At 43.5% G+C, this 23,592-nt stretch overlaps 1 protein-coding gene across 1 annotated transcript; it reads left to right on the top strand.

Moving 5' to 3' along the window:
- Nucleotides 1-1,773: 1,773 nt before the first annotated feature.
- Nucleotides 1,774-23,274, top strand: LOC139571607 (transcription elongation regulator 1-like protein). Its single transcript, XM_071394634.1, has 8 exons — nt 1,774-1,859; nt 8,069-8,154; nt 9,962-10,119; nt 11,987-12,074; nt 12,343-12,481; nt 16,483-16,575; nt 19,686-19,804; nt 20,945-23,274. Exons 2-8 carry the CDS (start codon nt 8,075-8,077, stop codon nt 21,099-21,101), a joined length of 834 nt encoding a protein of 277 aa, XP_071250735.1. The 5' UTR covers nt 1,774-1,859; nt 8,069-8,074; the 3' UTR covers nt 21,102-23,274.
- Nucleotides 23,275-23,592: the final 318 nt, after the last annotated feature.

Below are 23,592 nucleotides of genomic sequence, written 5' to 3'. Positions count from 1 at the left end.
ACTCTTTACCGACACGTTGACTCTGTACCGACACGTTGACTCTGTACCGACACGTTGACTCTGTACCGACACGTTGACTCTGTACCGGCACGTTGACTCTGTACCGACACGTTGACTCTGTACCGACGCGTTGACTCTGTACCGACACGTTGACTCTGTACCGACACGTTGACTCTGTACCGACACGTTGACTCTGTACCGACGCGTTGACTCTGTACCGACACGTTGACTCTGTACCGACACGTTGACTCTGTACCGACACGTTGACTCTGTACCGACACGTTGACTCTGTACCGACACGTTGACTCTGTACCGGCACGTTGACTCTGTACCGGCACGTTGACTCTGTACCGGCACGTTGACTCTGTACCGGCACGTTGACTCTGTACCGACACGTTGACTCTGTACCGACGCGTTGACTCTGTACCGACACGTTGACTCTGTACCGACACGTTGACTCTGTACCGACACGTTGACTCTGTACCGACGCGTTGACTCTGTACCGGCGCGTTGCCTCTGTACCGACACGTTGACTCTGTACCGACACGTTGACTCTGTACCGACACGTTGACTCTGTACCGACACGTTGACTCTGTACCGACACGTTGACTCTGTACCGACACGTTGACTCTGTACCGGCACGTTGACTCTGTACCGGCACGTTGACTCTGTACCGGCACGTTGACTCTGTACCGGCACGTTGACTCTGTACCGACACGTTGACTCTGTACCGACACGTTGACTCTGTACCGGCACGTTGACTCTGTACCGACACGTTGACTCTGTACCGGCACATTGACTCTGTACCGACACGTTGACTCTGTACCGACACGTTGACTCTGTACCGACACGTTGACTCTGCACCGACACATTGACTCTGTACCGACACATTGACTCTGTACCGACACGTTGACTCTGTACCGGCACGTTGACTCTGTACCGACACGTTGACTCTGTACCGGCACGTTGACTCTGTACCGACACGTTGACTCTGTACCGGCACGTTGACTCTGTACCGACACGTTGACTCTGTACCGGCACGTTGACTCTGTACCGACACGTTGACTCTGTACCGGCACGTTGACTCTGTACCGACACGTTGACTCTGTACCGACACGTTGACTCTGTACCGGCACGTTGACTCTGTGCCGACACGTTGACTCTGTACCGACACGTTGACTCTGTACCGGCACGTTGACTCTGTACCGACACATTGACTCTGTACCGACACGTTGACTCTGTACCGACACGTTGACTCTGTACCGACACGTTGACTCTGTACCGGCACGTTGACTCTGTACCGACACGTTGACTCTGTACCGGGACGTTGACTCTGTACCGACACGTTGACTCTGTACCGGCACGTTGACTCTGCACCGGCACGTTGACTCTGCACCGGCACGTTGACTCTGTACCGACACGTTGACTCTGCACCGGCACCCCCCTGTTTTCATTGTTATTTCACTGCTGCTCTTTAACTACTTGTTACTTTTATCTCTTATCTCTTATTCTTATTCCGTATTTTTTTTAACTGCGCTGTCGGTTAGGGGCTCATAAGTTAGCATTTCACTGTAAGGTCTACACCTGTTGTATTCGGCACATGTAACAAATAACATTTGATTTGATGTGGCTCCTGAACATATACTTTGAGTTGATTACTCAGCTGCCTAATTCCTTTGAGATAGATTTGCAATTTTATCATCATATTATACCAACAACAACAAAAAATCCAGTCCACAAGCTAATTTGCTGTCTCTCTTTACTCTGCAGATAAGCGGTTGGCCAGGAGAAGAGCGCCGTGCTCTGCGACGTTGGTGCTGCATACAGAGCAGAAGACAACCCAGGAGAAACATACAGAGGTAGGTGGTCACGTGTGACCTCAAACAGCACCCTATTCCCTATGTAGTGCACTACTTTTAACCAGAGCACTATGGGCCCTGGTCAAAAGTAGTGCACTATACAGGGAAATGATGGTTTTATTTGGGATGTACATTGTTCATTAACTTACACTGAAGCTGTGGCATAACTACATCGACCAAACCTAGGCTAGATCCAACCACACCAGCTGAAATCAAGGTTTTAGTCCTGTCGTAGTGAGACGTGACAAATGGATCCGGTGGAACAGAGGAAGAGTTTAACTTTGATAATCGATGTCAGATGATGAACAGTGGTATAAAGTACTTTAGTAAAAATAATTGAAAGTACTACTTAATTCGTTTTTGGGGGTATCTGGTACTTTACAATATATATTTTTGACAACTTTTATTTTTACCTCGCTACATTCCTAAAGAAAATAATGTATTTTTTACTCCATACATTTTCCCTGACACCCAAAAGTACTCGTTACATTTTGAATCCTTAGCAGGACAAGAAAAATTGTCTAATTCACACACTTATCAAGAGAACATCCCTGGTCGTCCCTACTGCCTCTGATCTGGAGGACTCACTAAACAGAGAACATCCCTGGTCGTCCCTACTGCCTCTGATCTGGAGGACTCACTAAACAGAGAACATCCCTGGTCATCCCTACTGCGTCTGATCTGGTGGACTCACTAAACAGAGAACATCCCTGGTCGTCCCTACTGCCTCTGATCTGGAGGACTCACTAAACAGAGAACATCCCTGGTCGTCCCTACTGCCTCTGATCTGGAGGACTCACTAAACAGAGAACATCCCTGGTCGTCCCTACTGCCTCTGATCTGGAGGACTCACTAAACAGAGAACATCCCTGGTCGTCCCTACTGCCTCTGATCTGGTAGACTCACTAAACAGAGAACATCCCTGGTCATCCCTACTGCCTCTGATCTGGTACACTCACTAAACAGAGAACATCCCTGGTCATCCCTACTGCCTCTGATCTGGAGGACTCACTAAACAGAGAACATCCCTGGTCGTCCCTACTGCCTCTGATCTGGAGGACTCACTAAACAGAGAACATCCCTGGTCATCCCGACTGCCTCTGATCTGGCAGACTCACTAAACAGAGAACATCCCTGGTCGTCCCTACTGCCTCTGATCTGGCAGACTCACTAAACAGAGAACATCCCTGGTCATCCCTACTGCCTCTGTTCTCGTGGACTCACTAAACAGAGAACATCCCTGGTCGTCCCTACTGCCTCTGATCTGGAGGACTCACTAAACAGAGAACATCCCTGGTCATCCCTACTGCCTCTGATCTGGAGGACTCACTAAACAGAGAACATCCCTGGTCGTCCCTACTGCCTCTGATCTGGAGGACTCACTAAACAGAGAACATCCCTGGTCATCCCTACTGCCTCTGATCTCGTGGACTCACTAAACAGAGAACATCCCTGGTCGTCCCTACTGCCTCTGATCTGGAGGACTCACTAAACAGAGAACATCCCTGGTCATCCCTACTGCCTCTGATCTGGTGGACTCACTAAACAGAGAACATCCCTGGTCGTCCCTACTGTCTCTGATCTGGAGGACTCACTAAACAGAGAACATCCCTGGTCGTCCCTACTGCCTCTGATCTGGAGGACTCACTAAACAGAGAACATCCCTGGTCGTCCCTACAGCCTCTGATCTGGAGGACTCACTAAACAGAGAACATCCCTGGTCATCCCTACTGCCTCTGATCTGGTAGACTCACTAAACAGAGAACATCCCTGGTCATCCCTACTGCCTCTGATCTGGTACACTCACTAAACAGAGAACATCCCTGGTCATCCCTACTGCCTCTGATCTGGAGGACTCACTAAACAGAGAACATCCCTGGTCGTCCCTACTGCCTCTGATCTGGAGGACTCACTAAACAGAGAACATCCCTGGTCGTCCCTACTGCCTCTGATCTGGCAGACTCACTAAACAGAGAACATCCCTGGTCGTCCCTACTGCCTCTGATCTGGCAGACTCACTAAACAGAGAACATCCCTGGTCATCCCTACTGCCTCTGATCTCGTGGACTCACTAAACAGAGAACATCCCTGGTCGTCCCTACTGCCTCTGATCTGGAGGACTCACTAAACAGAGAACATCCCTGGTCATCCCTACTGCCTCTGATCTGGAGGACTCACTAAACAGAGAACATCCCTGGTCGTCCCTACTGCCTCTGATCTGGAGGACTCACTAAACAGAGAACATCCCTGGTCATCCCTACTGCCTCTGATCTCGTGGACTCACTAAACAGAGAACATCCCTGGTCATCCCTACTGCCTCTGATCTGGCAGACTCACTAAACAGAGAACATCCCTGGTCATCCCTACTGCCTCTGATCTGGAGGACTCACTAAACAGAGAACATCCCTGGTCGTCCCTACTGCCTCTGATCTGGAGGACTCACTAAACAGAGAACATCCCTGGTCGTCCCTACTGCCTCTGATCTGGTGGACTCACTAAACAGAGAACATCCCTGGTCGTCCCTACTGCCTCTGATCCTTTGTAAATGATGTCTGAGTGTTGGAGCGTGCCCCTGGCTATCCGTACATTAAACAAAACAAGGAAATGGTGCCGTCTGGTTTGCTTAATATAAGGAATTTGAAATTATTGATACTTTTACTTTTACCTTTCATACTTAAGTATATTTTAGAAATGACATTTACTTTTAAGTATATTTAAAACCAAATACTTTTAGACTTTTACTCAAGTAGTATTTTACCGGGGGACTTTCACTTTTACTTGAGTCATTTTCTATTAAAGGTATCTTTACTTTTACTCAAGTATGACAATTGGGTACTTTTTCCACCACTGATAATGAGAAGTCTCTGGTCACAGCTGAGTAGCTGATTTGCTTCTGGCTGCTGAGATAAGAAGTTGGTTCTTCCTGATTGGAAGGATTTGGTTCATGCTGCTTTGTTCACTCTACCTACCAGCATAAAACGTCTTCCTGCTCGCCAAATTAGATGTTGCAAAGGGCACCAGGACAGAGTCGGTAAGATTTAGGGTCCAAAATACCACTGCTTCATCTTGGCTCTGATATGAAGAGAGGTCAATTTAAGTCCTCCACTGGTAATTGTTTGCAAAAACCCTCCCAGCTGTATTAATTAGTGAAACTCCCCCAGAAGGAGAGGATGCCCAGAAGGAGAGGATGTGTAAATCATTAAAAGGAGGATGAATGCTGTGGGGGCGGTCCGTCTACAGACTCGCCTGCTGCTGTTCTATGCACACCAGCCTCTTTATTGGTTCCAAATGGCTCCCTAGTCCCTTTATAGTGCACTTCTTTTGACCTGGGCTCTGATCAAAAGTAGTGCACTACATAGGGGGAATAGGGTGCCATTTGGGACCAATCGTCTCCCCCGCTGTGAAGGGGTTCAGTAATCTAAGGGGTTGGTCATGCATTGCCTTAGTAATTGAATGGCTCTGGCTGTATCTGTGACGGTGTTGTGGACATTACAAGGGTAAAGCATTTGTCACACCTTAATCAACACTCCTTATTTCAGTATTAACCCAGGATAAAAACCCCCAATAGAAGTGAAATTAATTTAATGTTCATTTTCCTCCACTAGATCTCAGTATGAATAAACAAAAATGGATGTTTAAAGACACACGGGGATATAAACTAGAAAGGATTGCGTTTGCATGCTTTAAATCACCCATAACATGTTCCTTCCAGCGCTGACGTTTTACTATTCAGCTCGTGTTGATTTTTCCATGTTGTTGACATTGTTGTCATACTACATTGCTGCAAACTATGCAATTCACTTTTTTTTATGAGATTTTCGAAAACACTTAATCTCCTCCAAAAATCGCCCCCCCATCTCAGTCCAGACAGAGGTTTGAGACATGCAATCATCACAGTACATTAATGTAATTCAATATCTATTACAACACAGACCGATCCTACCATGTGTTCAGTGGGCTCATTGTACCATTCACGATGAACACCTTCTCAATCAATTTGTTGTTCGAATCCAAAATAGATACAGAGATATGCACCACCATTTCCACTGCAGCTCTGTCTGGTTCCCAAATCACACCCTTTTCCCTATCTAGTGCACTACTATTGTCCAGGGCCCATAGGGCTCCGGTCAAAGTAGTGCACTATGTAGGGAATAGGGTGCCATTTGGGATGCAGTGTCTATATCTACACGCTGAAGTCAGACCAATTTGATTTCAGGTTATTCTGTTATTCCAACATCTCCATTTTGGATGCACAGATAGCAGACAGAGATATAGACAGATAGCGGACAGAGATATAGACAGATAGCAGACAGAGATAGAGACAGATACCAGACAGAGACAGAGACAGATACCAGACAGAGACAGATACCAGACAGAGACAGATACCAGACAGAGACAGATAGCAGACAGAGACATGTAGCAGACAGAGACATGTAGCAGACAGAGACAGAGACAGATACCAGACAGAGACAGATACCAGACAGAGACAGATACCAGACAGAGACAGACAGATAGCAAACAGAGACAGCTAGCAGACAGAGGCAGAGACAGGTAGCAGACAGAGACAGATAGCAAACAGAGACAGGTAGCAGACAGAGACAGATAGCAAACAGAGACAGATAGCAGACAGAGGCAGGTAGCAGACAGAGGCAGGTAGCAGACAGAGGCAGAGACATGTAGCAGACAGAGACAGACAGATAGCAGACAGAGACAGATAGCAGACAGAGGCAGAGACAGGTAGCAGACAGAGACAGATAGCAAACAGAGACAGGTAGCAGACAGAGGCAGATAGCAAACAGAGGCAGGTAGCAGACAGAGGCAGGTAGCAGACAGAGGCAGGTAGCAGACAGAGGCAGGTAGCAGACAGAGGCAGGTAGCAGACAGAGGCAGGTAGCAGACAGAGGCAGGTAGCAGACAGAGGCAGGTAGCAGACAGAGGCAGGTAGCAGACAGAGGCAGGTAGCAGACAGAGGCAGGTAGCAGACAGAGGCAGGTAGCAGACAGAGGCAGGTAGCAGACAGAGGCAAGTAGAAGACAGAGGCAGGTAGCAGACAGAGACAGAGACAGGTAGCAGACAGAGACAGAGACAGGTAGCAGACAGAGACAGAGACAGGTAGCAGACAGAGACAGGTAGCAGACAGAGAGAGACAGGTAGCAGACAGAGACAGGTAGCAGACAGAGAGAGTCAGGTAGCAGACAGAGACAGAGACAGGTAGCAGACAGAGACAGAGACAGATAGCAGACAGAGACAGAGGCACATTAAGCCACACCTCTCTGACCAAGCACAGTACGGTTTATGATGACTCCACAGTAGGGTTTATGATGACTCCACAGTGGGGTTTATGATGACTCCACAGTAGGGTTTATGATGACTCCACAGTAGGGTTTATGATGACTCCACAGTAGGGTTTATGATGACTCCACAGTAGGGTTTATGATGACTCCACAGTAGGGTTTATGATGACTCCACAGTAGGGTTTATGATGACTCCACAGTGGGGTTTATGATGACTCCACAGTGGGGTTTATGATGACTCCACAGTGGGGTTTATGATGACTCCACAGTAGGGTTTATGATGACTCCACAGTAGGGTTTATGATGACTCCACAGTAGGGTTTATGATGACTCCACAGTAGGGTTTATGATGACTCCACAGTAGGGTTTATGATGACTCCACAGTAGGGTTTATGATGACTCCACAGTAGGGTTTATGATGACTCCACAGTAGGGTTTATGATGACTCCACAGTAGGGTTTATGATGACTCCACAGTGGGGTTTATGATGACTCCACAGTGGGGTTTATGATGACTCCACAGTGGGGTTTATGATGACTCCACAGTAGGGTTTATGATGACTCCACAGTAGGGTTTATGATGACTCCACAGTAGGGTTTATGATGACTCCACAGTAGGGTTTATGATGACTCCACAGTAGGGTTTATGATGACTCCACAGTAGGGTTTATGATGACTCCACAGTAGGGTTTATGATGACTCCACAGTCGGGTTTATGATGACTCCACAGTGTGGAAATGGTATCTGCATGGTGTGTTGTGTTAATCCTGCCCTCTGACCTGTGTGTGTGTGTGTGTGTGTGTGTGTGCGTGTTTGCGTGTTTGTGTGTGTGTGTGTGTGTGTGTGTGTGTGTGTGTGTGTGTGTGTGTGTGTGTGTGTGTGTGTGTGTGTGTGTGTGTGTGTGTGTGTGTTGTAGCAGGAGATGGTAGAGGTCCCCATGGAGGAGGAGGACGTTAAAGACAAGCGTCCTGTAGCTACCACCCCTGTTCCCGGATCTCCATGGTAACGTTCCTTTACACAATATTATGACGTTCTCTTGCCAGGATTGGTCAATGTTTGAATAAACACGTCAGAACATTTCAGCTCTTTAAGAATCTGTCCCGTTCCAGTCAGTCCCTGACACCAAACATGAAAAAGACATTTGGCTAAAGTTCATAAAACATTATCTGCTATAATGTTAAAGTGAAATCAGGTCTCTACTTTCTTCACTTGTTCTTGAAAAGCATATTTTTATATCTGGTTATTATTCCTGATCTCATATTGATTGAAAGTCTCAGGAAAGCGTTGTAATCAGGGTCTTCATAACCGTGAGGAATAATCGCTCGCTGTATGTAAAAACTATTTTCAAAAACGACAGAAAAAACACACCGTTAGCAAACCTTTTGATAGAAAAAGCATTTCAGTCCCGACAATGAACAACTCGTATCAGGGACACTAGTACAATAAGCCATATCTGTCTGCAGAGCAGTGCAATCTGGTTTTTTAAATGGACTTGTTTTGTTGTCCTCCACATGTAACAGCCTGTTGATCTGTCAGCGTGTGTTGATGCTGAGAAGAGACTTTAAAGACTCTACATGAAACCTGTAATTTACAACACTTTCTCAGCTCAGCACCTAAACGCCATGTTCCTTTTTATTAAACCATAACCCGTACGTGTTAACCTTTTATCATTCATCAGCTTTTATTATGTGACTATTGGATTAAAATATCAAAATACATTTTTAACAAAGCAAATTGTAAAAAAATAAATAATAATAAATAAATAAGATTTGGTAAACAAATCGTATCCAACTTATTTTGTTTGACGATTCTAATATTGAAATGTCTCATGAGAGATTCATGGTGACGTATTATCCAGATATTCCAACACCTTTCTGCTGTGTGAATATCATATCCTGGCTGAGAGAGAGCTCGCCATACCAATGAAATATGATATCATATAACGGGACAGCTTACGACCGGATAATACGAGGAAGTAGAGCTTCACAATTCATTTGATATGGTGTTGAGCGTGAAGACAATTATTGCAGGGATTCATAGACTGTAGCAGCTGTTAATACTCCTGTGGCTTTAAATACATAACGTCTTTAAGGAGGAAGAGCTCTGAAGTGATACACGACAACAAGAATAAATATGCCTCAGAAACCAGCAACTGAAAATACAACTATTAGATTCAAGCACTTTCTATAACATGTCATGTCAGACTAAGTGACAGATAACTACAGTGGTTATATTCCTGTTACTACATAGACTATATATACATCAATATATGTCTTATTTACATTATGTCACTGTATAATATACAATATATAATCATATATGCCATTTCAAAGACACTTTTATTCAAAGTGACTTACAGTAGTGCGTTCGTACATGTTCTTATGGGAAGCCCCAGTGTGTAGCCCCAGTGGGTAGGTCCAGCAGGTAGGTCCAGCAGGTAGCCCCAGCGGGTAGGTCCAGCAGGTAGGTTCAGAGGGAAGCCCCAGCGGGTAGGTCCAGCGGGTAGGTCCAGTGGGTAGCCCCCTTCTGGTTCTGCCCTCCTTCTCCCCAGATCATTTCCTGTAATACTGTGTTCATCATGTCATGCAATACTTCTGGTTCTGCCCTCCTTCTGCCCAGATGTGTGTTTAGAATGTTATTATTATTGTTGCAGTGTGAAGTTTGAAGGGTTCAGAGAGCGGAGCATCAACTTTAACATCAACTCAAACACCATCTCAGCTATCTTGCGTTGACACACACCAGTAGGGAACCGGACAGGCATTACTAATTCAACTCTCATCCTTACATTATTATGATCATTTCTCCTCAGGTGTGTGGTGTGGACGGGGGACGACAGAGTATTTTTCTTCAACCCAACGATACAACTCTCTGTTTGGGATCAGCCAGTAGATCTGAAGGACCGTGGAGAGGATCTCAACAGGATTATAGAAGATCCTCCACATAAACGCAAAAAGGATTCTTTGTCCAGTAAGTTTGTGGTAATTCTTCCCCATTGGCTTGTCTTCATCCCTCCGTTTAGTTGGCCTAGTTAGAACTCTCCTTAATGTAAAAGCGGGTATTTACCAGGCCGTGGCTTCAGATGGATCTGAAAAGCTCATTATCAGTCCGCTATTTTTCTAATGATGTTAATAAACATGTTTTTTAATGATCTGATAATACGGAGGCCAATAAAATGGCCTGATATACTAGATCCTATATACAGTATGTCAGTTCCATTGCCTGTCGATCCCAGACTACCAGAGGATCATGATGTCTGTGTTATTTGAAGGAGATGATCATGAATGGAACGTGGAACCTTTAGGATGTGAAACCATCTCATGGTTGCATTTCCAATGGCACCCTATTCCCTATGGGCCCTGGTCCAATGGCACCCTATTCCCTATGGGCCCTGGTCCAATGGGACCCTATTCCCTATGGGCCCTGGTCCAATGGGACCCTATTCCCTATGGGCCCTGGTCCAATGGCACCCTATTCCCTATGGGCCCTGGTCCAATGGCACCCTATTCCCTATGGGCCCTGGTCCAATGGCACCCTGTTCCCTATGGGCCCTGGTCCAAAGAAGTGAACTATATAGGTATTATGGTCCCATTTGGGATGCACGCCATCTCTTTTGTGTTCTAATAGAATAGATCATTTGTAAGTCCTGTGTGTGACTGGCTCTGTAAATATTGAATTACATTGGATCTTGTCAGCGATGATATTATCTCCCCGGACTAGATTTCCCAGAGGTTGGTTTGTCTTTATTGATTTAGCCTTATTGCAGTTACCAGCTGATTATGTATCGATGACCTTCTACCTGAACCACACTGTTCCAACAAAGCATGTCTGGCAAATTAACTTTGGTAAATATGTGGACAACCCCAATGAACTGAACGTTGACTTGTGGCTGATAAGACGATGAGCAGCAATGCTACTCTAGTCTGATAGGTTCTCTCAAAGTGGTTTTTAATGATCAATTATATGAAGTCGGAGTCCATTGAAAAAGGATGTTTGTTACACTACGCGTCTGTTGGAGTCCACTCAAAAAAGGATGTGTGCTATGCATCTGTCTGTGTGTCCGTTATCTCAGCAGAGGACGGTTCTAACTCTTCTGTCTGTGTGTCCGTTATCTCAGCAGAGGACGGTTCTAACTCTTCTGTCTGTGTGTCCGTTATCTCAGCAGAGGACGGTTCTAACTCTTCTGTCTGTGTGTCCGTTATCTCAGCAGAGGACAGCTCTAACTCTTCTGTCTGTGTGTCCGTTATCTAAGCAGAGGGTGGTTCTAACTCTTCTGTCTGTGTGTCCGTTATCTCAGCAGAGGGCGGTTCTAACTCTTCTGTCTGTGTGTCCGTTATCTCAGCAGAGGGCGGTTCTAACTCTTCTGTCTGTGTGTCCGTTATCTCAACAGAGGACGGTTCTAACTCTTCTGTCTGTGTGTCCGTTATCTCAGCAGAGGGCGGTTCTAACTCTTCTGTCTGTGTGTCCGTTATCTCAGCAGAGGGCGGTTCTAACTCTTCTGTCTGTGTGTCCGTTATCTCAGCAGAGGGCGGCTCTAACTCTTCTGTCTGTGTGTCCGTTATCTCAGCAGAGGGCGGTTCTAACTCTTCTGTCTGTGTGTCCGTTATCTCAGCAGAGGGCGGTTCTAACTCTTCTGTCTGTGTGTCCGTTATCTCAACAGAGGACGGTTCTAACTCTTCTGTCTGTGTGTCCGTTATCTCAGCAGAGGGCGGTTCTAACTCTTCTGTCTGTGTGTCCGTTATCTCAGCAGAGGGCGGTTCTAACTCTTCTGTCTGTGTGTCCGTTATCTCAGCAGAGGGCGGTTCTAACTCTTCTGTCTGTGTGTCCGTTATCTCAGCAGAGGGTGGTTCTAACTCTTCGTCTGCTGATGACGATGATGCTGATGATGATGAAGATGAGTATTATTTAAAAACCAAGAGGAACAAGTGAGTATCAGAACGTTTCCCCTCACCCCATCTTAACCATACTCATAGTTTAACATTACAATGATACTTCTCTACAGAATAATAATCTGATTTTGAAGTACAAAAACAAAAAAACAATACTGTGCTGTGCAAATACCACTGTACAGTACAGTACCCTAGTTTTGACCATAGCCTTATGGGCCCTGGTCAAGAGTAGTGCACTATATAGGGAATAGGGTTCCATTTGCGATACATCCTACAACTGATTGTATGTTTCTGTCCTCCTCAGACTGGAGGAACCGGCGGATGGTAATGAGGTCCTGAGAGAGAGGGCAGGTGCAGACACATGTGACACTGCTCTCCATCGGACTGTTCTACCCTTAGGACTACGCATCACACACTTCAGGGACATGCTCCTTGAAAGAGGGGTAAAAGGCATATTGAACGGAATACCAAATCAAATGCACTTAGGCTGCGTTTAGACAGGCAGCCCAATTCTGATCCACTATTTGGTCTTTTGACCAATCACATCAGATGTTTTTCAGACATGATCTGATTGGTCAAAAGACCAATTGGTGAAAAAAATATATGATTTGGGCTGCCACAGAGACGGACCTAGGTTCTAACAGTTGTCCGTGAGAAAGGAATTTAAACCATACTTTTCAAAGTGGCAATATGGAAACTCAAATCCCTGTCTTGCAACTAATCATCAAGGGACACGAGGACCAGCAACTGCAAAGGCAGCAAAAACACAAAATGATGGAAAGACCTACATCATGTAACAGGTTGGATGTATGATGGAAAGACCTACATCATGTAACAGGTTGGATGAATGATGGAAAGACCTACATCATGTAACAGGTTGGATGTATGATGGAAAGACCTACATCATGTAACAGGTTGGATGTATGATAGAAAGACCTACATCATGTAACAGGTTGGATGTATGATAGAAAGACCTACATCATGTAACAGGTTGGATGTATGATGGAAAGACCTACATCATGTAACAGGTTGGATGTATGATGGAAAGACCTACATCATGTAACAGGTTGGATGTATGATAGAAAGACCTACATCATGTAACAGGTTGGATGAATGATGGAAAGACCTACATCATGTAACAGGTTGGATGTATGATGGAAAGACCTACATCATGTAACAGGTTGGATGTATGATGGAAAGACCTACATCATGTAACAGGTTGGATGAATGATGGAAAGACCTACATCATGTAACAGTTTGGATGAATGATGGAAAGACCTACATCATGTAACAGGTTGGATGAATGATAGAAAGACCTACATCATGTAACAGGTTGGATGAATGATGGAAAGACCTACATCATGTAACAGGTTGGATGTATGATGGAAAGACCTACATCATGTAACAGGTTGGATGTATGATAGAAAGACCTACATCATGTAACAGGTTGGATGTATGATGGAAAGACCTACATCATGTAACAGGTTGGATGAACGATGGAAAGACCTACATCATGTAACAGGTTGGATGTATGATAGAAAGACCTACATCATGTAACAGGTTGGATGAATGATGGAAAGACCTACATCATGTAACAGGTTGGATGAATGATGGAAAGACCTACATCATGTAACAGGTTGGATGTATGATAGAAAGACCTACATCATGTAACAGGTTGGATGAATGATAGAAAGACCTACATCATGTAACAGGTTGGATGAATGATGGAAAGACCTACATCATGTAACAGGTTGGATGAATGATGGAAAGACCTACATCATGTAACAGGTTGGATGAACGATGGAAAGACCTACATCATGTAACAGGTTGGATGAATGACAGAAAGACCTACATCATGTAACAGGTTGGATGAATGACAGAAAGACCTACATCATGTAACAGGTTGGATGAATGATGGAAATACCTACATCATGTAACAGGTTGGATGAATGATAGAAAGACCTACATCATGTAACAGGTTGGATGAATGATGGAAAGACCTACATCATGTAACAGGTTGGATGAATGATGGAAAGACCTACATCATGTAACAGGTTGGATGTATGATAGAAAGACCTACATCATGTAACAGGTTGGATGAATGATAGAAAGACCTACATCATGTAACAGGTTGGATGAATGATGGAAAGACCTACATCATGTAACAGGTTGGATGAATGATGGAAAGACCTACATCATGTAACAGGTTGGATGAACGATGGAAAGACCTACATCATGTAACAGGTTGGATGAACGATGGAAAGACCTACATCATGTAACAGGTTGGATGTATGATGGAAAGACCTACATCATGTAACAGGTTGGATGTATGATGGAAAGACCTACATCATGTAACAGGTTGGATGAATGATAGAAAGACCTACATCATGTAACAGGTTGGATGAATGATGGAAAGACCTACATCATGTAACAGGTTGGATGTATGATGGAAATACCTACATCATGTAACAGGTTGGATGAATGATAGAAAGACCTACATCATGTAACAGGTTGGATGAATGATAGAAAGACCTACATCATGTAACAGGTTGGATGAATGATGGAAAGACATACATCATGTAACAGTTTGGATGAATGATAGAAAGACCTACATCATGTAACAGGTTGGATGAATGATGGAAAGACATACATCATGTAACAGTTTGGATGAATGATGGAAAGACCTACATCATGTAACAGGTTGGATGAATGATGGAAAGACCTACATCATGTAACAGGTTGGATGTATGATGGAAAGACCTACATCATGTAACAGGTTGGATGAATGATGGAAAGACCTACATCATGTAACAGGTTGGATGAATGATGGAAAGACCTACATCATGTAACAGGTTGGATGTATGATGGAAAGACCTACATCATGTAACAGGTTGGATGTATGATGGAAACACCTACATCATGTAACAGGTTGGATGTATGATGGAAAGACCTACATCATGTAACAGGTTGGATGTATGATGGAAAGACCTACATCATGTAACAGGTTGGATGAATGATAGAAAGACCTACATCATGTAACAGGTTGGATGAATGACAGAAAGACCTACATCATGTAACAGGTTGGATGTATGATAGAAAGACCTACATCATTCAACAGGTTGGATGAATGATGGAAAGACCTACATCATGTAACAGGTTGGATGTATGATAGAAAGACCTACATCATGTAACAGGTTGGATGAATGATGGAAAGACCTACATCATGTAACAGGTTGGATGTATGATGGAAACACCTACATCATGTAACAGGTTGGATGTATGATAGAAAGACCTACATCATGTAACAGGTTGGATGAATGATGGAAAGACCTACATCATGTAACAGGTTGGATGTATGATAGAAAGACCTACATCATGTAACAGGTTGGATGTATGATAGAAAGACCTACATCATGTAACAGGTTGGATGAATGATGGAAAGACCTACATCATGTAACAGGTTGGATGAATGATGGAAAGACCTACATCATGTAACAGGTTGGATGTATGATAGAAAGACCTACATCATGTAACAGGTTGGATGAATGATAGAAAGACCTACATCATGTAACCGGTTGGATGAATGATGGAAAGACCTACATCATGTAACAGGTTGGATGTATGATAGAAAGACCTACATCATGTAACAGGTTGGATGTATGATAGAAAGACCTACATCATGTAACAGGTTGGATGAATGATGGAAAGACCTACATCATGTAACAGGTTGGATGAATGATGGAAAGACCTACATCATGTAACAGGTTGGATGTATGATAGAAAGACCTACATCATGTAACAGGTTGGATGAATGATAGAAAGACCTACATCATGTAACAGGTTGGATGAATGATGGAAAGACCTACATCATGTAACAGGTTGGATGAACGATGGAAAGACCTACATCATGTAACAGGTTGGATGAATGATGGAAAGACCTACATCATGTAACAGGTTGGATGAACGATGGAAAGACCTACATCATGTAACAGGTTGGATGAATGATGGAAAGACCTACATCATGTAACAGGTTGGATGTATGATGTTAAGACCTACATCATGTAACATTTTGGATGTATGATGGAAAGACCTACATCATGTAACAGGTTGGATGTATGATGGAAAGACCTACATCATGTAACAGGTTGGATGTATGATGGAAAGACCTACATCGTGTAACAGGTTGGATGTATGATGGAAAGACCTACATCATGTAACAGGTTGGATGTATGATGGAAAGACCTACATCATGTAACAGGTTGGATGTATGATAGAAAGACCTACATCATGTAACAGGTTGGATGAACGATGGAAAGACCTACATCATGTAACAGGTTGGATGTATGATAGAAAGACCTACATCATGTAACAGGTTGGATGAATGATGGAAAGACCTACATCATTTACTGAATGTTTTCTTGAACACGTTTTCTCGTCTCTTCAGGTTTCAGCGTTTTCTACATGGGAGAAAGAACTGCACAAGATCGTGTTTGATCCACGGTATCTTCTGCTAAACTCTGCAGAGGAGAGGAAACAGGTGAACTCTGCTGGTGGCCTCCTTTAAATGCTCATGATTGGTTAATTGGTCGTGATTGATTTATCGGTTGGTCATGATTGGTTAATTGGCCATGATTGATTTATCGGTTGGTCATGATTGGTTAATTGGTCATGATTGATTTATCGGTTGGTCATGATTGGTTAATTGGCCATGATTGATTTATCGGTTGGTCATGATTGGTTAATTGGCCATGATTGATTTATCGGTTGGTCATGATTGATTAATTGGTCATGATTGGGTGATTTTTTTTTTCCCTCATTGGTTAATAATTTGCTATGATTAAATAATTACTAATGATTGATTCATTGGTAATGATTGATTAATTGGTCACGATTAACAGATCTGATTGGTCACGATTAACAGCCGTTCTGATTGGATAAAGGGAAGCTTCACTTCTCTTCCGCTCATGTTTGGGTCTGATCATTTTAGATTGCTGCTGCCTGCTGTTTGTCTGCTACTGTGATAAATCACAATGGGGAGGACATTTGCTAGCTAGCAAGCTATCAATGTTCATAATATCTAGAAAGCTTTCAATGTGTATAATATCTAGAAAGCTATCAATGTGCATAATATCTAGAAAGCTATCAATGTGCATAATATCTAGAAAGCTATCAATGTGCATAATATCTAACAAGCTATCAATGTGCATAATATCTAACAAGCTATCAATGTGCATAATATCTAAGAAGCTATCAATGTGCATAATATCTAACAAGCTATCAATGTGCATAATATCTAACAAGCTATCAATGTGCATAATATCTAACAAGCTATCAATGTGCACAATATCTAACAAGCTATCAATGTGCATAATATCTAGCAAGCTATCAATGTGCATAATATCTAACAAGCTATCATTGTGCATAATATCTAACAAGCTATCATTGTGCATAATATATAGCAAGCTATCAATGTGCTTAATATCTAGCAAGCTATCAATGTGCATAATATCTAACAAGCTATCAATGTGCATAATATCTAGCAAGCTATCAATGTGCATAATATCTAACAAGCTATCAATGTGCATAATATCTAACAAGCGTTCCAAGGGTAGGGAATAAATATGAACCTCCGATGTTCATTCTGAGTGACAGCAAACGTTTATGTTGTACATAGACCTTGATGAAAAGGTAGTGTGTGTCAACTAGGCAAATGAGAAAGCCAGAACAAAACCATACAAAGCAAGACGACATCTGCAAGTTGAGGACACAGACACAAAGCCCAAGTTGAGGACACAGTCACAAAGCCCAAGTTGAGGACACAGACACAAAGCCCAAGTTGAGGACACAGACACAAAGCCCAAGTTGAGGACACAGACACAAAGCCCAAGTTGAGGACACAGACACAAAGCCCAAGTTGAGGACACAGACACAAAGCCCAAGTTGAGGACACAGACACAAAGCCCAAGTTGAGGACACAGTCACAAAGCCCAAGTTGAGGACACAGACACAAAGCCCAAGTTGAGGACACAGTCACAAAGCCCAAGTTGAGGACACAGACACAAAGCCCAAGTTGAGGACACAGTCACAAAGCCCAAGTTGAGGACACAGTCACAAAGCCCAAGTTGAGGACAGAGACACAAAGCCCAAGTTGAGGACACAGTCACAAAGCCCAAGTTGAGGACACAGTCACAAAGCCCAAGTTGAGGACACAGTCACAAAGCCCAAGTTGAGGACACAGACACAAAGCCCAAGTTGAGGACACAGACACAAAGCCCAAGTTGAGGACAGAGACACAAAGCCCAAGTTGAGGACACAGTCACAAAGCCCAAGTTGAGGACACAGTCACAAAGCCCAAGTTGAGGACACAGTCACAAAGCCCAAGTTGAGGACACAGACACAAAGCCCAAGTTGAGGACACAGACACAAAGCCCAAGTTGAGGACACAGACACAAAGCCCAAGTTGAGGACACAGACACAAAGCCCGAGTTGAGGACACAGACACAAAGCCCGAGTTGAGGACACAGACACAAAGCCCAAGTTGAGGACACAGACACAAAGCCCAAGTTGAGGACACAGACACAAAGCCCTCTGCGGGCTGCTCCTAATCTACAGTTGTTTGGTCTCTAAACATGCAGGGAGATATGTGTTTTGATAACATCTACTTAGGCAAATCCGATCCGACTTTCAAGTGTCAATTTATGGATCCGATTAGGAATACGAGTACGGCCAGGTCAGCACACCCCTAATGGATGTGCTCACAATATATGATTACTGTCATTTGTGTCCTGTCCTTGGTGAAAGCATTATGTTAGTAAAACTCCACAAAAACCTTTGGGATGAATTGTTGAGGTTTTTGTAATGTTGCATTTTACCTTTATTTAACTAGGCAAGTCAGTTAAGAACAAATTCTTCCTTTCAATGACGGCCTAGGAACAGTGGGTTAACCTGCCTTGTTCAGGGGCAGAACGACAGATTTGTACCTTTTCAGGTCTGGGATTTGATCTTGCAACCTTTTGGTGACTAGTCCAACGCTCTACCCACTAGGCTACCTGCCGCATTGCCCTATGTACATAAACATGGAACACTGGTCACTTTAGTAATGTTTACATACTGTTTTACCCATTTCATATGTATATACTGTATTCTAGTCAAGTCCATCCTATTCAACTATTGCTGTACATATAGTATTCTATCCAAGTATTCTTCAGATATACTACATATTCTATCCACATACTGTCCATAATGTCTATGACATTATGGACAGTATGTGGATAGAATATGTACATACTGCACATGTGTATATATATATATATATATTTATACTCCGGACTCTGAAATTGCTTGTACTAATATTTATCTATTTCATAATTCCATTCTTTTACTTTTAGATGTGTGTGTATTGTTGTGAATTGTTAGATATTACTGCACTGTTGGAGCTAGAAAAACAAGCATTTCACTACACCCCCAATAACATCTGCTAAATAAGTGTATACGACCAATAGGATTTGATTTGATTTGATGGGAGTGAATGTGAGAGGAGTAAAGTCGACAGTAAAGAGGATTAGGACACAGCTGTCATCTTTGTCTTGGAAATGATCTTCAAAGTCATTTTCTTGTGCCAATCGTGACCGTGTTCCTCGTCTCCAGGTGTTTGACCAGTTTGTCAAAGTGAGGATGAAGGAAGAACACAAGGAGAAGCAGAGCAAACTGCTGCAAGCAAAAGACCAGTATAGAAAACTTCTAGAAGAGTCGAAAATCACATCCAGGTAAAACCTGAAGCTAACTGTGTCATAGAAATGCAAGTACAGCAGGGGATTTAACTATTCAACTCAGCTTCATAATACTACTATAATACTAAATAGCTTCATACTAAAAGTTTGGACCCACCTACTCGTTGGTTTTTCTTTATTTTTTACTATTTTCTACATTGTGGAATAATAGTGAAAACATCACAGCTATGAAACAACACATATGGAATCATGTACACCATGTAGTAACCAAATCAAAATATATTTTATATTTTAAATTCTTCAATGGAGACACCCTTTGACTTGATGACAGCTTTGCACACTCTTGGCATTCTCTCAACCAGCTTCACCTGGAATGCTTTTCCAACCGTCTTGAAAGAGTTCCCCACATATGCTGAGCACATGTTGGCTGCTATTCATTCACTCTGCGGTCCAACTCATCCCAAACCATCTCAATTGGTTTGAGGTGGGTGATTGTGGAGGCCAGGTCATCTGATGCAGCACTCCATTACTCTCCTTCTTGGTCAAATAGCCCTTACACAGTCTGGAGGTGTGTTGGGTCATTATCCTGTTGAAAAACAAATGATAGTCCCACTAAGCGCAACTAGATGGGATGGCATATTTCTGCAGAATGTTGTGGTAGCCATGCTGGTTATGTGTTCCTTGAATTCTAAATAAATCCCTGAGCGTGTCACCAGCAAAGCACCCCCACACCATCACACCTCCTCTTCCATTCTTTATGGTGGGAACCACACTCTGCGTCTCACAAAGACACGGTGAACAGATTTCCACCGGTCTAATGCTTTGTCAAGAGTGTACAGAGATGTCATCAAGGCAAAGCCACTTTGAAGAATCTCAAATATAAAATATATTTTGATTTATTTAACACTTTTTTTGGGTTACTACATGCTTCCATATGTATACTTACATGTATAAATTACCTCTAACCTGTACACCCGCACACTGACTCAGTACCGGTACCCCCTGTATATAGCCTCGTTGTTGTTACTCCATCCCTCCATCCCACCCTCCCTCCATCCCACCCTCCCTCCATCCACCCTCCCTCCCTCCCTCCCTCCCTCCCTCCCTCCCTCCCTCCCTCCCTCCCTCCCTCCCACACCTTTCTCTAGGATGATCTCTTCTTTTCTCTATTGCCAGGTCAACTTTCAAAGAGTTTTCTGATAAGTACGGCCGCGACCAGCGCTTCAAGCAAGTGCTGAAGAAGAAAGACCAAGAGCACTTCTTCAACCAGTTCATCAATGCGCTAAAGAAGAGAGATAAAGAGAACCGCATGAGGCTGAGGAAGATGAGATGAGGAAGTATGAGGCTGAGGAGGATGAGATGAGGAAGTATGAGGCTGAGGAAGATGAGATGAGGAAGTATGAGGCTGAGGAGGATGAGATGAGGAAGTATGAGGCTGAGGAAGATGAGATGAGGAAGTATGAGGCTGAGGAGGATGAGATGAGGAAGTATGAGGCTGAGGAAGATGAGATGAGGAAGTATGAGGCTGAGAAGGTATGAGGCTGAGGAAGATGATATGAGGAAGCATGAGGCTGAGGAAGATGAGATGAGGAAGCATGAGGCTGAGGAAGATGAGATGAGGAAGTATGAGGCTGAGGAGGATGAGATGAGGAAGTATGAGGCTGAGGAAGATGAACTGAGGAAGTATGAGGCCGAGGAGGATGAGATGAGGAAGCATGAGGCTGAGGAGGATGAGATGAGGAAGTATGAGGCTGAGGAAGATGAACTGAGGAAGTATGAGGCCGAGGAGGATGAGATGAGGAAGCATGAGGCTGAGGAGGATGAGATGAGGAAGCATGAGGCTGAGAAGGTATGAGGCTGAGGAAGATGATATGAGGACGCATGAGGCTGAGGAGGATGAGAAGAGGAGGTATGAGGCTGAGGGAAATTAGGAGGTATGAGGCTGAGGAACATGAGATGAGGAAGTACGAAGCTGAGGAAGATGAGTTGAGGAGGTATGAGGCTGAGGAAGATGAGAAGGGGAGGTATGAGACCAAGGAAGATGAGTTGAGAAGGTATGAGGCTGAGGAAGAAGAGATGAGGAGGTACAGTATGAGGCTGAGGAACATGGCATGAGGAAGTATGAGGCTGAGGAAGATGAGATGAGGAAGCATGAGGCTGAGGAAGATGAGTTGAGAAGGTATGAGGCCAAGGAGGATGAGAAGAGGAGGTATGAGGCTGAGGGAAATGAGGAGGTAGGAGGCTGAGGAACATGAGATGAGGAAGTACGAGGCTGAGGAAGATGAGTTGAGGAGGTATGAGGCTGAGGAAGATGAGAAGAGGAGGTATGAGGCTGAGGAACATGAGATGAGGTGGTACAGTATTAGGCTGAGGAACATGGAATGAGGAAGTATGAGGCTGAGGAGGATGAGAAGAGGAGGTATGAGGCTGACGAAGATCAGATGAGAAGGTATGAGGCTGAGGAACATGAGATGAGGAGGTATGAGGCTGAGGAACATGAGATGAGGAAGCATGAGGCTGAGGAAGATGAGATGAGAAGGTATGAGGCTGAGGAAGATGAGAAGAGGAGGTATGCGGAGGCATCAGGCTGTGAAATAGGCCTCTCAGAATACAGAATACTATGAATGGATAGAGCTGTCTGATAAATGAGACTGCAGTTTCATGGGGAACATAAAGAAACAAAGGAACAGCAATCAGGATCCCTGTGGAATCAGTCTAAAAGGGGAGAAAGCAGCCGACAGTCATTTGCCTTGCAAACTCCCAACTCTTCTCCAGATTTTACAGTCAGCTGCGTCAGAGACGGCTTGGCTCCACATGCTAAGCAGGAAATCCAGATAACTCTCAGAGATTGAATACTGTTTCATATTGAAGCTACTGTATATTTTGAAATTCAACATTTCACATGTTTTGAGTCACAGTGACAAACATGAATTGAGCATTATTTCTGTATTTATTTGGTATAATCACATAACCTGTATGTAGATATCAATGTGTGTACACAATCACACAGCCCATGCACAATTATAAAAGACATCATGTACATATACAGAAAACAATCCTGCAGAGCAATTGGTATTTTTTTCCTATTTTAAACAAGATTCTCCACAGCATCTGTGAGAATCAATGGATGGTAATTGTGTATTGATGGATTTTGTAAATGTCCCCCCCCCCCCCCTAAAAAAAATGATGTTGTGTTTATTATGATGTGGGTTCTTCTTATGATGTAAAAGGATAAGTTAAAGTTGCTTATTTGTCATTGAAACCGTCATTAATGTAAAAGTAATACGTAGTGCATTCTCTGTAACAGGTCGAAGACGTTGTGTGAAGATTCTAAAGGACTGTTTCATTTGGTTCTGAACATTGGGTTTTACAGATAATATAGTTTACTGTACAAAACAGTGACTTAAAATGTGTGTTATATGTTTTCTCATTTATTTATTTTTTCAATTAAACATGCAATGTTTGTGGATTGTGAGTTTGATTAATTAAAACCCTTCTAAAATTGACCTTTTCAGTCAGGTTGGTTCTTCTCAATGACACAATAGCTTTCATAATTAGATGGAGAACAAAGAAAGGATCTTTTGGAACCATCCCATCCCATATCATCTTCATAACCACAATACGATTGACAATGCATTTCACATATCATCTAAGGATTGACCCTAGAAGTGTATCTCTAGCCCTGTTTATACCTGGTACTAACATGTGGTTGTCATTATCCCATCGAGATGATCCAATCACTATCTGATCAAGATTTATCACGTCTATGCTTGCCATTAAAATGCATATGTTATGGTCAAAAGTAGTGCGTTATAGTGTGTATA

This window comes from Salvelinus alpinus, chromosome 3 (genome assembly GCF_045679555.1).
Source record: "Salvelinus alpinus chromosome 3, SLU_Salpinus.1, whole genome shotgun sequence".
Taxonomy (NCBI): Eukaryota; Metazoa; Chordata; class Actinopteri; order Salmoniformes; family Salmonidae; genus Salvelinus; species Salvelinus alpinus.
The sequence above is the reverse complement of the archived record's forward strand: the minus strand, read 5'-3'. Positions and strand labels throughout refer to the sequence as shown.